This window comes from Xiphophorus couchianus, chromosome 2 (assembly GCF_001444195.1).
Source record: "Xiphophorus couchianus chromosome 2, X_couchianus-1.0, whole genome shotgun sequence".
NCBI lineage: Eukaryota > Metazoa > Chordata > Actinopteri > Cyprinodontiformes > Poeciliidae > Xiphophorus > Xiphophorus couchianus.
In genome coordinates this window covers 10693141-10706613 of record NC_040229.1, presented here as the reverse complement: position 1 = coordinate 10706613, position 13473 = coordinate 10693141, and the positions used below count along the sequence as shown (strand labels likewise).

Here is a 13473-nt window from a genome sequence, read left to right as displayed (position 1 = left end):
ATCATGAATTATAGTCTTTATTGGGCTTGCCAAAGTCATAACCTGCATACTAGGAATTCTTACTCTTTTTTTTTTTTTTTAGAAATTACTTCAGGCTGGAGGTTATCGATTAAATAATGCTGAAATGTCCAGTTTGAAGTCGCTTCGCTTTCTACGGTGGCCAGTGTAGGTCATTTCTCTTCCTATTTCCGCATCTTGGCTCTGCAGCTGTTCCTGAGTCAGCTCCCTAATCAAACAGCAGCTAAATGGAATGAGTAGGTGTTGCTTCAGCATATCGGAGGTCAGCGGTTTCATATCCGGGATTTCTGTGGGGCAGTCAGCTGACAGCAGTCAGGCTGCTGTGTGAGAACTTCGACAAGAAACTGATTAAAAACCAAGTAATCTCTGATCAAGTAAACATGGCATCTAATCCACCCACACTGAAGATTGAGATAACTTCCAATGAAAGGTGAGAAGCAATGAATGGGACCTATTGTCCGGTGTTGAAATGAGCAATGCATGTTTACCAATTATTTTTATTTTCTTCATGCACAGGCTGAAAAACTTGAAGGATCATTTTGAAGCAAAGTTTGGAGAATCTCCTCTCTTCTATGCATGTGCACCTGGAAGGGTAAATCTAATAGGTAATTTAATAATTTAAAAGATCATTTCAGACTTTGACCACCTTAAAGTTTTACTACTTGTAAATTTTGTTCCTCTTTTATATTCAGATGGTCCTGTGTCACTAAATGAGGTTGTCTAAACCCATTAAACCACAATTAACATGTTAAACTGCTGAGGTTTTTCTATATATTATGAAAATACTCACAAGCCCAGTATTTTTTTTTATTTGTTGTACATTTAATTTGTTCAGTTGATTTTTACTTAACATAACGACACATAACGGTAAATAATTATGAAGTTAAAAGCCATGGATATGAGTGGGGTTTTTAAATTTACAAATAAAAATATAAATGTATCACAAGTAATCAATACTTTCTATAACCATTTTTCAATTAAACATTGGATTTATAATGAGATTGAATGAGACAAAGTTGGACTCTGTTTACTAAATTGCTAAGGAAACACAGTGGCAATTGGTTTCTGTGGATATGAATTGCAGAAGCAGTTTAAGTCTGACACAAAAGTAAAAAGTTAAAACCTTAAAGAAATTTCACAAACACCTAAATACTTTGGATTACTAATCAGAGTTTTTAAATAGAAATATTCCTAATATTGCAGAACTCGAGTAGCTAAAATATTTCTACGGTGCCAGAAGTGCCAAACAATTGACTTATTTCAGATTAATTGTAAATTTTTGTTTTTCTCCAGGCGAGCACATTGACTACTGTGGATACTCAGTCCTGCCAATGGCCATCGAGCAGAACATCCTGGCCGCCGTGTCTGTGAATAACTCCGGAACGATCCAGCTGGCAAACACAAATCCTCAATACCAGTAAGACGCCAAAGATTACTGCACTTTTATTTTATATTTTTGCAACTTTAATTAAGGGCTTCAAAAATATCGGTGCTGCTTTGTTATGTTTTTTAAGGGCTTTTTGTTTATTTGCAGAGATTTTAAAGTGTCCTGCTCAGAGGACATCGTCATAGACAGAGAAAATCCACAGTGGTATTATTATTTTCTCTGTGGAGTCAAAGGTATCCAGGTAAGATGTGTTAGTGAAGCCGTGGCTAAAATAAATAAGATTTAAAGCGAAAACAGTTGAATAAAAAAGGCATACATCTTCTTTTCTCAATGGCTGAAGTTAAAACAAACTTCTCTTGTTTTAAGTCAGTTAGAATTAGCAAAATTATTTCTATTTGCTAAATGACACAATAATGAGAAAAATAATATGTAAGATTTATTACTAAAACCAGAATTTTACATACAGAATGGTTATTATTTCTTTTATGCAATGAGGAAAAGGATCAATGATGCTTTCATGGCTTTGAAAACCATGAAGTGACTCCATTTAACTTCTGGTTAAATGGAGTCACACTTCTGGACCTATTTTTTTTTACCCTATTTTGTGTTATTTCTATTTATTAAATAGAAATAATTTTGATAATTCTAACTGACCTGAGACAAAGGAAGTTTGGTCGGATTTAACTTCAGCCAGTGAGAAGTATGTAAACTTTCTTTTTTAACTGTATTGTGTCGTTATTAAATGGAAAGTTCTTTAACTATCCTACAGTATTATATATTGATTTGATTTCATTTTCTCCAGGAGAAGTTTGGGATTGGTTGTCTGGCTGGAATGTCTTGTGTTGTTGATGGAACCATTCCTCCCAGTTCCGGTCTGTCCAGTTCAAGTGCCTTAGTTTGCTGTTCTGGCCTCTTAACAATGGAGGCAAACCAGAAGTCTCTTTCTAAGGTAAAAAAAAAAACAACAAAAAAAGTTTGAAAATGGTCTCAAAACAACATTATCATTTATCATCGCAATAACGTCTGGGACAATTTATCATTTTCCAGTGCTTTGTGTTGTTCCTGCCAACACATTCCCAATAAAATAGATTTAAGTTTGTAGTTTAATGCAAAAAAAAAAAAAAGAAAATTAAAAATTTCAAGCTATGAATGCTGGGGCAAAGACGTTCTTAAGTGGGAGGAAAAAAAACAGGAAATTATCCATCAAATTAAGACCACCTCTATATGTTTACCTTTCCATTCCTCAATGTGAAGGAATATTTTGTGGAGATTTGATATGTTTATTGATTCTTTACTCTGTTTTTGTCCTCTGTAATCTGCCCTCCAGGTGGATCTAGCTGAGATATGTACCAAAAGTGAGCGCTACATCGGGACAGAGGGAGGAGGCATGGACCAGTCCATATCATTCCTGGCAGAGAAAGGAACTGTATGACGATTTTTTTTTCCACCACTGCAATATTTCTACATTCAGATGGTTAATGTTTATTGAAATGACAGAATTTCAACCACTTATCAGGCGAAGCTGATAGAGTTCCAGCCTCTGAGGGCCACCGATGTCAAGCTCCCAGATGGGGCCGTGTTTGTGATCTCCAACTGCTGCGTTGAGATGAATAAAGCTGCTTCTTCTCACTACAACATCCGGGTGGTGGAATGTCGGATTGCAACAAAGGTGCATCTGAAGCTGCAATAAGCTGAAAAAAGCATTGTGACTTGTTCTTTCATCCTGAATTTGTAATTTTACAGTGTTTTTAAACTCTGGTCCTAATGTTTCAGGCATTTCCCTGCTTCAGCACAGGTGATTTCAGTTGATGGCTGATCAACAGGCTGAATAATCTGAATGGGGTGTGCGGAAGCAGGGAAACATCTAAACTATGCATTTTAGATTGGGAAACACTGATCTAATACAATAACAACCTAGTAGGGATGCAAGTTATCGATTAATGTGTTAATATAAAGTTGATTGCTCTTATCTATCGACTAGCGATTAGTTACTTTAAGTGGCTACTCTTAAAGTAAGCTACTCTTACTGGACTGTCTTTCCGTAACATGAAGGGCTACATTTTTTAAAAAGAAGCACATTATTACATAACGTTTTGTGTTAGCTTTGCTAAATTCTGGCTACATAAACAAAAAAGTGTTTTTTTCACATTATTACACTTAGAAAGCCCTCAAAATAAACCGTGCTTATAGTCATTATGTCATTTGCCATCATTTTGCAATTTTTCTGAGCTATCGGTTCATAGCAAATCATTAATTATTGGTTGAAAAGCTGACGCTGTTCCGTCATGCAGCTAGACTGAATAACCGCTAATATTAAGTTGACAACTTTATATTTCAAAACAGAACTGCTTGACGTGCATCTGGCGTCCAACATCAGACTCTGTTTTCGACCGTTTTTCTTTCCTGTTATGGCATGGTCGCCGCCATCTTTAATTCTGTACTAAGGGCTCCGCTAAGGATGACCAGCGGCGCCCTCTGCTGGATGGCAGCTAAACTGCAACGCTAAAAGAATGTCTACACTGACGTTTTTAGTTAATCGAATGAAAAAAATGTTTATCTAATAAATAATTAATAGTTATTTGATTGATTGCTTGCATCCCTAGTTTACACAACTGTGTGGTATCTTGAACGATAACTCTAAGTGTCTTCCGGTTTGGGCGCAGATGTTGGCGCAGGCTCGAGGCCTGGATCCGAGCAGGTTGGTGAAGCTCTTTCAGGTTCAGACGGAGCTGAAGGCCTCCCTGGAGGAGATGCTGGCCCTGGTGGACGAGGTGCTGCATCCTGAGCCGTACAGCCGTGAGGAGATCTGTAAAGTGCTGGGCATCACCACTGAGCAGATGTGCACAGAGCTGCTGAGCGCTAACACTCAGCATGGTGGGTAACTGAACACATCTGCACAATCTGGAGTGAAATCACCTGATTTAGTCAAAAATCTTTGGTATAATTAATGCAACCAGTATCCAGTAGTGTTGCTCACAAATCAGCCATTTAGGGCTGCAGCTAGTGATTATTTTAGTAATCGATTTTTTTGATTACTTTGATGATTAATCAAATTGTCTGATTCTGAAGAGTTTTCATTGAGAAAATTTGATTAAAATTGGAAATTAAATTCAGTATGACATCGCCTAGCCCTATTTTTCAATACTAAACAACACTTAAGTTGCGTCACTATTAAGATGACGCAATATCTGTTTGTTCTATATATTAAAAGATTTGGAAAATTATATTTCACACCATAAAATTGTGGATTTTTCTAAATCAGACCATTTAAAATGATTAATTTTAAGTTGGTTTTTTTTGTCTGTTTGTTTCTCAGTAACAAATTTCAAGCTTCACCAGCGAGCCAAGCATGTGTACGGTGAAGCTGAACGCGTGATGAGGTTTAAGAGCGTTTGCGACGCTGGAGCTGCAGGATCCATAACCCTGCTGGGAGAGCTGATGAACCAGAGCCATGCAAGCTGCAGAGACCTGTACGAGTGCAGCTGCCCAGAACTGGACCGGCTGGTGGACATCTGTCTGTGAGTACAACAAGACAAACCAACACACACAAAAAAGAGATTTTTAAATAAGAAAATTAGAATAAACTGGATGAAAATAAAAATGTATGAATTTGGTAGCAGAAAAAATATTTGATTTTATTATAATGTCTATAGATGATTCTAGAGAAATGAATAAATGAAGTACAATTTTTAGGGGTTGTTTTGGATCATAAAACATATGTGAATCTATTGGACTTCTAAATAAATATATAAAATAATCATACGCTTTTGTTTTTTCATATCCGATTCATTGTATAGAGGTTTGGGACAACACATATGGATTATTAAAAAAAATCTGACTTAAATTTCAAAATTTTGACTTTAATTTTCTGATATAAAAAGTCAGAATTCTCATTAAAATCAGAATTTTGAAGGAAAAAAGCCAGAATTCCTTTTTTTTAGTTTCCTGTCTATTGTAGAACACAGCATTAAAAAAACTTTGTCCTTAGTGTCATTTAGGAGTATGAAGACTTACTAAAAATTAATCTGTAAACTAGGCAACAAATAAAAACCTTCAGCTGAACTCATGTACCTCTAGTGCCACCTTGTGGTCAAACTGTGTATAATCAATATCAGTTTTTCTTTTTAACTTTATGAACAAAAAAGACAAACTTTTTATTGTAATTTACTGAGTTGCTTCTGTTTACCTAGTTCTTTTTACAAAAATTGTAAGTGTGCATTTTTATTTTTACTGCCCTATATTTTACAGCTAGCATGATCAATTTGGTATCACACACACACAAACACACCCACTAATCCAGCTATTGATTTAAGCTTTTACCACTGCAAGCAACTGACTCAGTAAAACCTCTTTCAGTTCAATAAAACAGTATCTCTCACATTGATTTTTCATAAAGATTAATGACGCCGAAAGTTTCGCCGCAGCGCTGAGTCTTCGTCGTTTCTTCTGGTTGCAGGAAGTCGGGAGCCGTCGGCTCCAGGTTGACCGGAGCGGGCTGGGGAGGCTGTGCCGTTTCCATGGTTACCAGCGAGAAGGCGGCGCCTTTCCTCCGAGCCGTCAGAGATGCTTACTACACGCCGGACCCACGCAGAGCGGCGATGGAGAAACAAAGTCTGTTTGTGACGAAGCCGGCGGGAGGAGCTGCAATCCTACTGGAGGAGTGAATTACATAACCGATGTTTACTTGTTTATTTTGCAAACAAATCAACTAAAACAAATGCAAACTGTAATTTTTTTTTTTTACATTCAGAAGGTGGAATTTAGGATGTTAATCTTTTTTTATTTTTTTTTTTTGCTTTTCTACAGGTGGGAACATAAGGGCCAAATATACACTTTTGTGATATTTTCTTATGATTTTCTAAAAAATTAATCTGGGAGATGTCAGATGATTTTGTACCCAAAAATAAAACCAAGCTGTAAAATCAACTGTATTTGTACAGTATAAAATACTGGTACACTTTATTAAGGAATAAGTAATATCCAAACAAGTTTAATTAAAAGGCAAAAGAATAAAAACACGGACGGTTCAATTCACTAAACCTAAAACAAAACAAATGGAAACTGTAATAATAAAAAAAACAGGAAATTATGGTGCTATTTTTTTTTTTTACTTTTCTATAAATGGTGACACAAGGGCAAAATATCCATCTGTAAGTGTGATATGTATTTTCTTGATTTTTAAAAAAAATTAATCTGGGGGATGATGTCAGATGATTTTCCACCCAAAAATAAAACCAAACTCTAAAAAACTTAACATTTGTAGTGTGTACATTTCTGCTGCACTTTAAGGATAAATAAAGTAGGAAAAGATTTAATCAAAAGGCAAAATAATAACCTGGAAATAAAAATTACGTACTTGGTAAGACAAGTTTCAAGTTGTGAAAACCTTTAGATGAATTTTGCCTTCTGTGCTGTTTAATTCACTAAACTAATCAAAACAATTTTTTTAATATTCAGGAGCTGGAAATGATGGCTTTAATTTCTTTTACTTTTCACCATATGGTAAAACAGGAACAAAAAACTAAAAGAACAAATAAGGAACGAACCAAGGATGGATTTTAAAAAATGAAGAAAGAAGGTGTTACACAAGGAAGCAAGAATATGTCGTACTATTTTTCTCTATTCTTTTATTTATTTAAATTCTTGTCCAGATCTGGAAAATACTAAAATAAAATTTCAGATTGTGCAGGGACCCAGAATTTCCCCCAGACTTTCTGGTTTCACCAGACCCTTGACACGATTGACAGTATTACAAAATGAGGTATGCTTCGTAATCATTTGAGCTTCGATTTACCCAAATAAAAAAAACTCTCACAGCTTGTGCTTGGTTTGTCAGATCCATGCAAATATTCAGTATGTCACTACATTATTCCAACCCTTTGGACTTTTTCACATTTTCTTACATTACAACAACAAACTTGTATGTATTTCATGTGAAAGAGAAACACAAAATATTGTGGCCACTGTTAATTTGATCCAGAAGTTACATAATTAGTTAATAGAGTTAACTAATGCATAATTAATAGAGGTATATGTTGTAAGAGCAAGGGCTCCCTAGCTTTTTAAAAAAAAGAGCCATTGTATTGTTTATGATTTATTATGATAATTTTTTTTATAAGAATTTTGATGTATAGTTGTCACCATAAATTCCAGGTAATAATGTTTAAACTAAAAAGGAGTTTTTATGATCATTTTACCATTATTGGAATACTACTACTAATATTGTGATATAACTTTAAGTCCATATCCCCCCCCAACCAGAGTGACGGTTGGTGGTTACCATAGCAACCGGTAACTGACAGTTTGTCCCCTTTTTTTTCTGTTCCCATTCTGTTACTGTGGTATTTATTATGTTCTGCTCAGTTTTTTTCTCTGTAAGTATTAAATTTTAACATATTTTAGATTAATTTAGTCATATACAGGGTTTCATGTGTAATTTTGCCATATTTTGTATATGTTTTTTGACTGTTATTACCATAATTAATGTGCGTTTTGATTGTGTTTAATTCTATTACTGTTATTTGCTGTCAGCTCCTCATTGAGAACCATTAGTTTGTTGAGGGTTATTTATTTTATTGTATTTCATTTTATCTATAGAGTCAGTAGCTGCTGGACTGAGAATAACCACCAACTTTATTTTCTCTTTTGTTATAAATATGGTGAACCTGAGTGTGTTTGTTGTGAAGTCAACCTACTGGACCTGAAGCAAACAAAGAAGGGTTACATATGTAAGCAATAACCGGCGTTGTTAAGTGTATATATATACTGTATTCACACCTGATTAAACGTCTATGTGATCTTTATTCTGAACGGCGGATCCGTTGGGTCGCGCTAAGCTCATCTTGACATTTGCGTTCATGGAATAAAAACCACTTAGTGTTTTTTTTTTCATCTGCACGGTTCACAAGCTTAATTATTTATGTCATGGAAACCAGATCTTCTCTTGCTTGCTTCCTTTTGTGGAAAACAAGTGAAAATCAGGAAACATTTGGAATGCAAATGAGTCTTAACAGCTTGGACTGCGTGAACATGAGTTGAATTATTCAGAATAAACAAATGCAGTCAAACAAAATGGTCCACTTACACTTGGACCTGTAGCCCACATGTGTCAAACTCGAGGCCTGGGGGCCAAATCCGACCTTCCAGGGTTCTCCACAGTGTATTGTAAGCCTGGCGGGCCTCCAGGCTTTACTTGTGTCCCCACCAGGCTTAGCATCGTATATTTGTTTTAGTTTTTTTTTAATGATTGCCTTTTTAAAGACTTTATAGTTGGTGTTTATGTATTAATCTTCCAATCTTTCAATAACACATAACTATCAAGTGATAATTTCAAATTTCCTGTTAACTTTAAACATTTTTTAACTCAAAAACACGGCCGGCTGGACGGGCTGCGCTAGCGCCCCGAGCAGAACGTTTTCTGGGCCAAACCCGGCCCGCCTTAGCTTTTTATCTGGCCCTCTAAATTCTAGACTAAACATTAAATTAGCTTAAATATTATGCTATCAATCAAATCAATGCAGTTTTTATTTGTTTACTGCCAAATTTTATCAATCACTCCCTCCAGTTTGTTGAGAATTATCATGGTTAGCGTTGAGTGGATTGTCGGTTCCGTCAGGGCCATCTATTCCTCTTGGACGGAAATCAGCTTCTCTTTTCCAGAGATTGAACGCTTCTTCGTGTGATTGTAGTGCATGCAGGTGTGTCTTTGAAATCTTTGTGTGTTGCATCAGTTTGGCGCGCTGTGCTAAGAGTTTCTGCTCTAAGTCTCTGATGTGGTCTACCTCTAAGCTGCCATTCTTAGGAAAACCAAACTCTGTGTGCCACTGTGGAACATGTTGACAAGAAACTCTGCCGTAATTTCTAACCATATGATCTATTTCTGGGCCACATGGAACGTATTCTTCAGTATTTTGACCTTTATTAAAAGATCCTCCCATTTTCTAATTATCCTCTGATTTTTCTAAACCAGTAAAAACGTTTTAATTACCCTCTGATTATTCTAAATCAACTAAACCTATCTCTGATTTTTCTAAACCAGTAAAACCTTTATATAGATTGTCTAAGCCTAGAACAATCTACAAAAATCCTCAGTTATTTTAAGCCTAAAATAACCTACAAAAATTCCTTCAGAGCTAAGCCTAGACTCTGAATACTGTTTTGGATTTCCTACGCCCAGGAGAATCCTTCAAAAACCTTTTACTTTAGATTTCCTACGCCTAGGAAAATCTAATTCTCAAGGGGTTTTAAGCCTAAAACCCTGAAACAGATCTATCCCTGATAATCTGTTTTTACCTTAAATCCTTGGGCTGGTTTGTTCATAATAAATACTCATGAATAAAGCTGTTAAATTTCAGCAGGGTCTAGCTGGTATGATCTAGACCGGGAGTGTCCCACTCGTTTTCATCAATAAATCAAAAATATTCAGAGTCATGAGATTCTGAACATTGCTCTCCTCAACAGTCTTGATAGATTGTTCTGTTCACTCAAATAGGAGACATTGGCACTGACAAAGCTTCAGGATTCACTGCATGTCTCTTAAAATTAAATAATATTACAACACCTTTTCACACTGATCAGTCCATCCGGGATTTTGTGAATATTTCTGTTTGGTTTTTTTCTTTGCAAACAAAATCACCGATTTTGTGGCGCTAATTTAGAAATATTTGTGCCGATGTATGACGTTAAACGTGACTTTTTATCAAATCCTTTTCACTGACTGTAACTTGACATCAAGTAAGGCTGAGGCAGCAGTTTTTGTACAATTTTGAGAAAAATTTGCAGAAATGTGGGAATCTGTAGATTTTGTGTGAACTTTGAGTAAGCATTTGTTGAAAGATTGGTAAAAAAAGGTTCCTGTTACTAAAAAATTTTAAATTCTTCCAGACGTTATTGCGTTTGAGACCATTTTCAACTAATAACAATTTCTATTAGTACTAAAGGCCCGTGTGCCAAATGTTGCCCGCCGTCGCTTTTTATGTGGCCCTCTAGACTAAATTATATGAATATGTCCCTTTAATTAATTGGTAAAAAGTCCCTAAGGCTCCTGGTGCCGACAACCCCCAAAGATCCCATTCGGAAATTAAAATATCCACGGTGGCACCCAGTATCTCAAAGTTCCAGATTTGTACATATTTATAAAAATACGTCCGACTCTTTGGATCAACGTTAGTGTCTCTTCAGGGGTCTCTTCTCTTCGCTGGACGTCCTTGGGATCTTCTGCCACCGTGGCATTAATGGTTTGAAGCTTTTCTTTCAAACCACAGACCTTTTTTGGAGCAGTTTGTTCTGCACTACAAGCCAGTTCAGTTTTTGGGACATTTCAGTTATTGAGTCCTCTGCATTTTGTCTTATTGTTTCTTGTGTCCGTTCCAGGAGCACATTTAATCTCGCCATAGCGTCGCAACTGCTTTTTAACTGCTGAGCTGTGGCTCTCGTTTCCTCCAATTCACAAGTAAGAGACCTGATCCGTTTTGTGTAACGTTTGTTTTTCTCCTCAAGGATCTCATTTCGTCCCTGCAAGGTTCTCGCATTGTTATTGCGACTGCTGCTGAGACGCTGGAATTTCGCCGTCAAGTTTTCTTTTGTCATATGAAGTTGGTCATAGTCCTTCTTCAGAGTCGCGCGTCTCTTTTGCAAAGCGTCAATATTTGCCATCAAGAAATCCTGTTCCGCCATTGTATATACTTTTTGGGTCGAACCTAAAACTGCAAATGAATTTCTCTGTGGAATCTGGGAATACAAAGACGGCCACAAGAAGTCTGCTGTGTGGGGGGGAGAAGGAGGGGATGTTTTTTTTAAAAACTTTATTCACAGATGCAGTGAAACATTTGTTATGTCTCAAGAAAAACCAATCCAGATTAATACAGATAAACATATTCAAGAACAAGAAAAAGCTAAGGGGCTTCGGTTCCCAACAGTACAATTAAAGCAATACAGATTTCAATTGTTTTAATAGCTACTTTTTGTCTTTGATAGTCTGGATATAAAACTTTACTTTATTGTAAAATGCAGCTAAAAACATGCTAAGCAAAAAATGCACCAAACCTGCAGGCCAGGGCCGGTTCTAGACGGGGGCCAAGAGGGGCTCTAAAGAAATTATACTAAATAAATGTCTTTTTAAAATATTCAATGGCAGATATTCTTTTAAAATCTTCACAATTTTATTTTAACAATGAATTAAAAATTATAATACTGCACTTAAAAGTTTTAGCTGTTGTATGGAGATAGGATCACACAGGGATCTGCAACCTGAATCTTCGGAGACACAAGCGTCTCTATGATTCACAATATTAAATTAATAAATATTGCTCTGTTTTTGTTTATTTCTTTTTTAAGTGTCTCCGTAAAAAAAAAAAAACATACTACACGGCCCCTCTAGTAAATTTGGTGTAGAACCAGCCTCCAAAGAAAACAGTAAAGACCATCATATATATTTTTTAACCAGCTAAAAGAGGCCAGACTTGTATCATCAGCACCTTTATTCAGATGACAGTTTGCAATGCAAAATATTATGCTTAATGATTTTTCGCAATGGGCAATTTTAAATTGCAGTGCAGTACTTAATTCAGAATTATTTTTATATTTATGAATGGAAATTCATAAATATATTGGACAGTATTGGCTTTATTTATTTGAAGAGTATTTTGTACTTCAGTACAAAATGTTGTATGTGTGTAAAATATTTGATAGTTTTTGATTTGGCCCTAAATGAAAATGAATTTGACATTCCTGATTTAAATGATTAAACGGAGACGTAATGTGCGAAATATTCAGAAGAATATGTCATTTAACAGTGGAACTGGGAGATATTTTAAATACCCCAAATAAATAACATAAAATGAATACTGGAGTCTGTAAAAACAACCATCTAGTTGAGACCGAAGATGTTTATCATCCAGTTTTTGTTAGAAAATATAATTGTTTTCCATTACAAATGTGTGTAAAACTTTGTGTTAATTCTGTTAATGTTGAAAACACACAATTTTGCAATTACGGGACAAATGGGACAATGTGCAAAGCAGATATGAAATTCAACAATGGTAATCGCCTCAGTATCCAGATCCCTGTGGCTCCATGGTGTTATGAATGAATGAATGAATAAATGAATGAAGGCGATGACCGTGTGACATTCCTAATCCCCTAATTGAGCAAAGCCTGAACCCCAAGGCGGCTTCCTGAGACGATGCCGCCTCTGATTTCTGTGACACTCACACCTAGGCCTGTGCGATAAACGGTAAATCAATTAATCGTACGATAAACTAAAACTATCGACGTCATTTTAATTATCGGCATTATCGTCTCTTCCGGGCTTTTTTTTTTTTCTGTTGATGACACCCAATGAAAAAAGGCTCAACTCCGGTGCTCTCCACTGACTCCTCCCTTTCTCATTTCCTTAGTGTAAAGCCCAGCGCACACAACACGATCTTAGAGCTGTCGGCCCATTGTCAAAACCTGACAGACCACATATTAGCCGACAGAAATCCTAGGTATAACGGTTCGATCGGGTTCGTTCCTGCCGTGTGGTGTCCAACAATGGGCACCAAATAATGGCTACAAGTTCAGTGAACTAATTTTAAAACCAGGCGTTAATCAATGCTTTACTACAATCTACCTGCAGTGCATGTGGCTAGTGTCAGCGTAAAGTCCTGACTGAATGAAAATCATTAGAACCTATTTACATCACGTTAACGAAGAACAGCTGAAAAGTTACCGGGTTTATCAACTGCGGTAGCAATTTCGCTCCAACTCCTCCTCTTGTCATTTCTATATTCTTTGCATGTTGAATAAACATTAATGTTGTTTCCACATATCATCTCCGATGTCCGCTGGACTTCGGGTTGCACCATGTCAGCTGTTTGGGATTTCCCGACATAATTTACCCTCAGAAAACACGGAGGAGAATCCTAGCTTTCTGATTGGCTGCCTGTCACATTCAACAGGTTGCTAAGATCCCAGTCGGGGAAAAACCCCTGATTTGGATCGGAGCGGCAACGACGATCTACCGTAACACACCACACAATCTTGGAAAGATCAACTTTCTAAGATTGTTGTAAGGTGAAAAATAGGAA

At 36.3% G+C, this 13473-nt stretch overlaps 1 protein-coding gene across 1 annotated transcript; it reads left to right on the top strand.

Moving 5' to 3' along the window:
* Positions 1-169: 169 nt before the first annotated feature.
* galk2 (galactokinase 2) lies at positions 170-6657 on the top strand. The gene is made up of 10 exons (XM_028005392.1): positions 170-448; positions 535-623; positions 1312-1435; positions 1553-1646; positions 2208-2354; positions 2733-2831; positions 2922-3074; positions 4069-4279; positions 4722-4923; positions 5862-6657. The coding sequence occupies exons 1-10, from the start codon at positions 399-401 to the stop codon at positions 6067-6069; spliced, it is 1377 nt and encodes a 458-aa protein (XP_027861193.1). The 5' UTR covers positions 170-398; the 3' UTR covers positions 6070-6657.
* Positions 6658-13473: the final 6816 nt, after the last annotated feature.

Bases quoted from the DNA above. Each gene is read 5' to 3' on its own strand.
- galk2 (XM_028005392.1), top strand. From the start codon at position 399: ATGGCATCTAATCCACCCACACTGAAGATTGAGATAACTTCCAATGAA. The intron at 2,355-2,732 runs GTAAAAAAAAAA...TCTGCCCTCCAG, and splicing joins ACCAGAAGTCTCTTTCTAAG to GTGGATCTAGCTGAGATATG. The intron at 2,832-2,921 runs GTATGACGATTT...ACCACTTATCAG, and splicing joins TCCTGGCAGAGAAAGGAACT to GCGAAGCTGATAGAGTTCCA.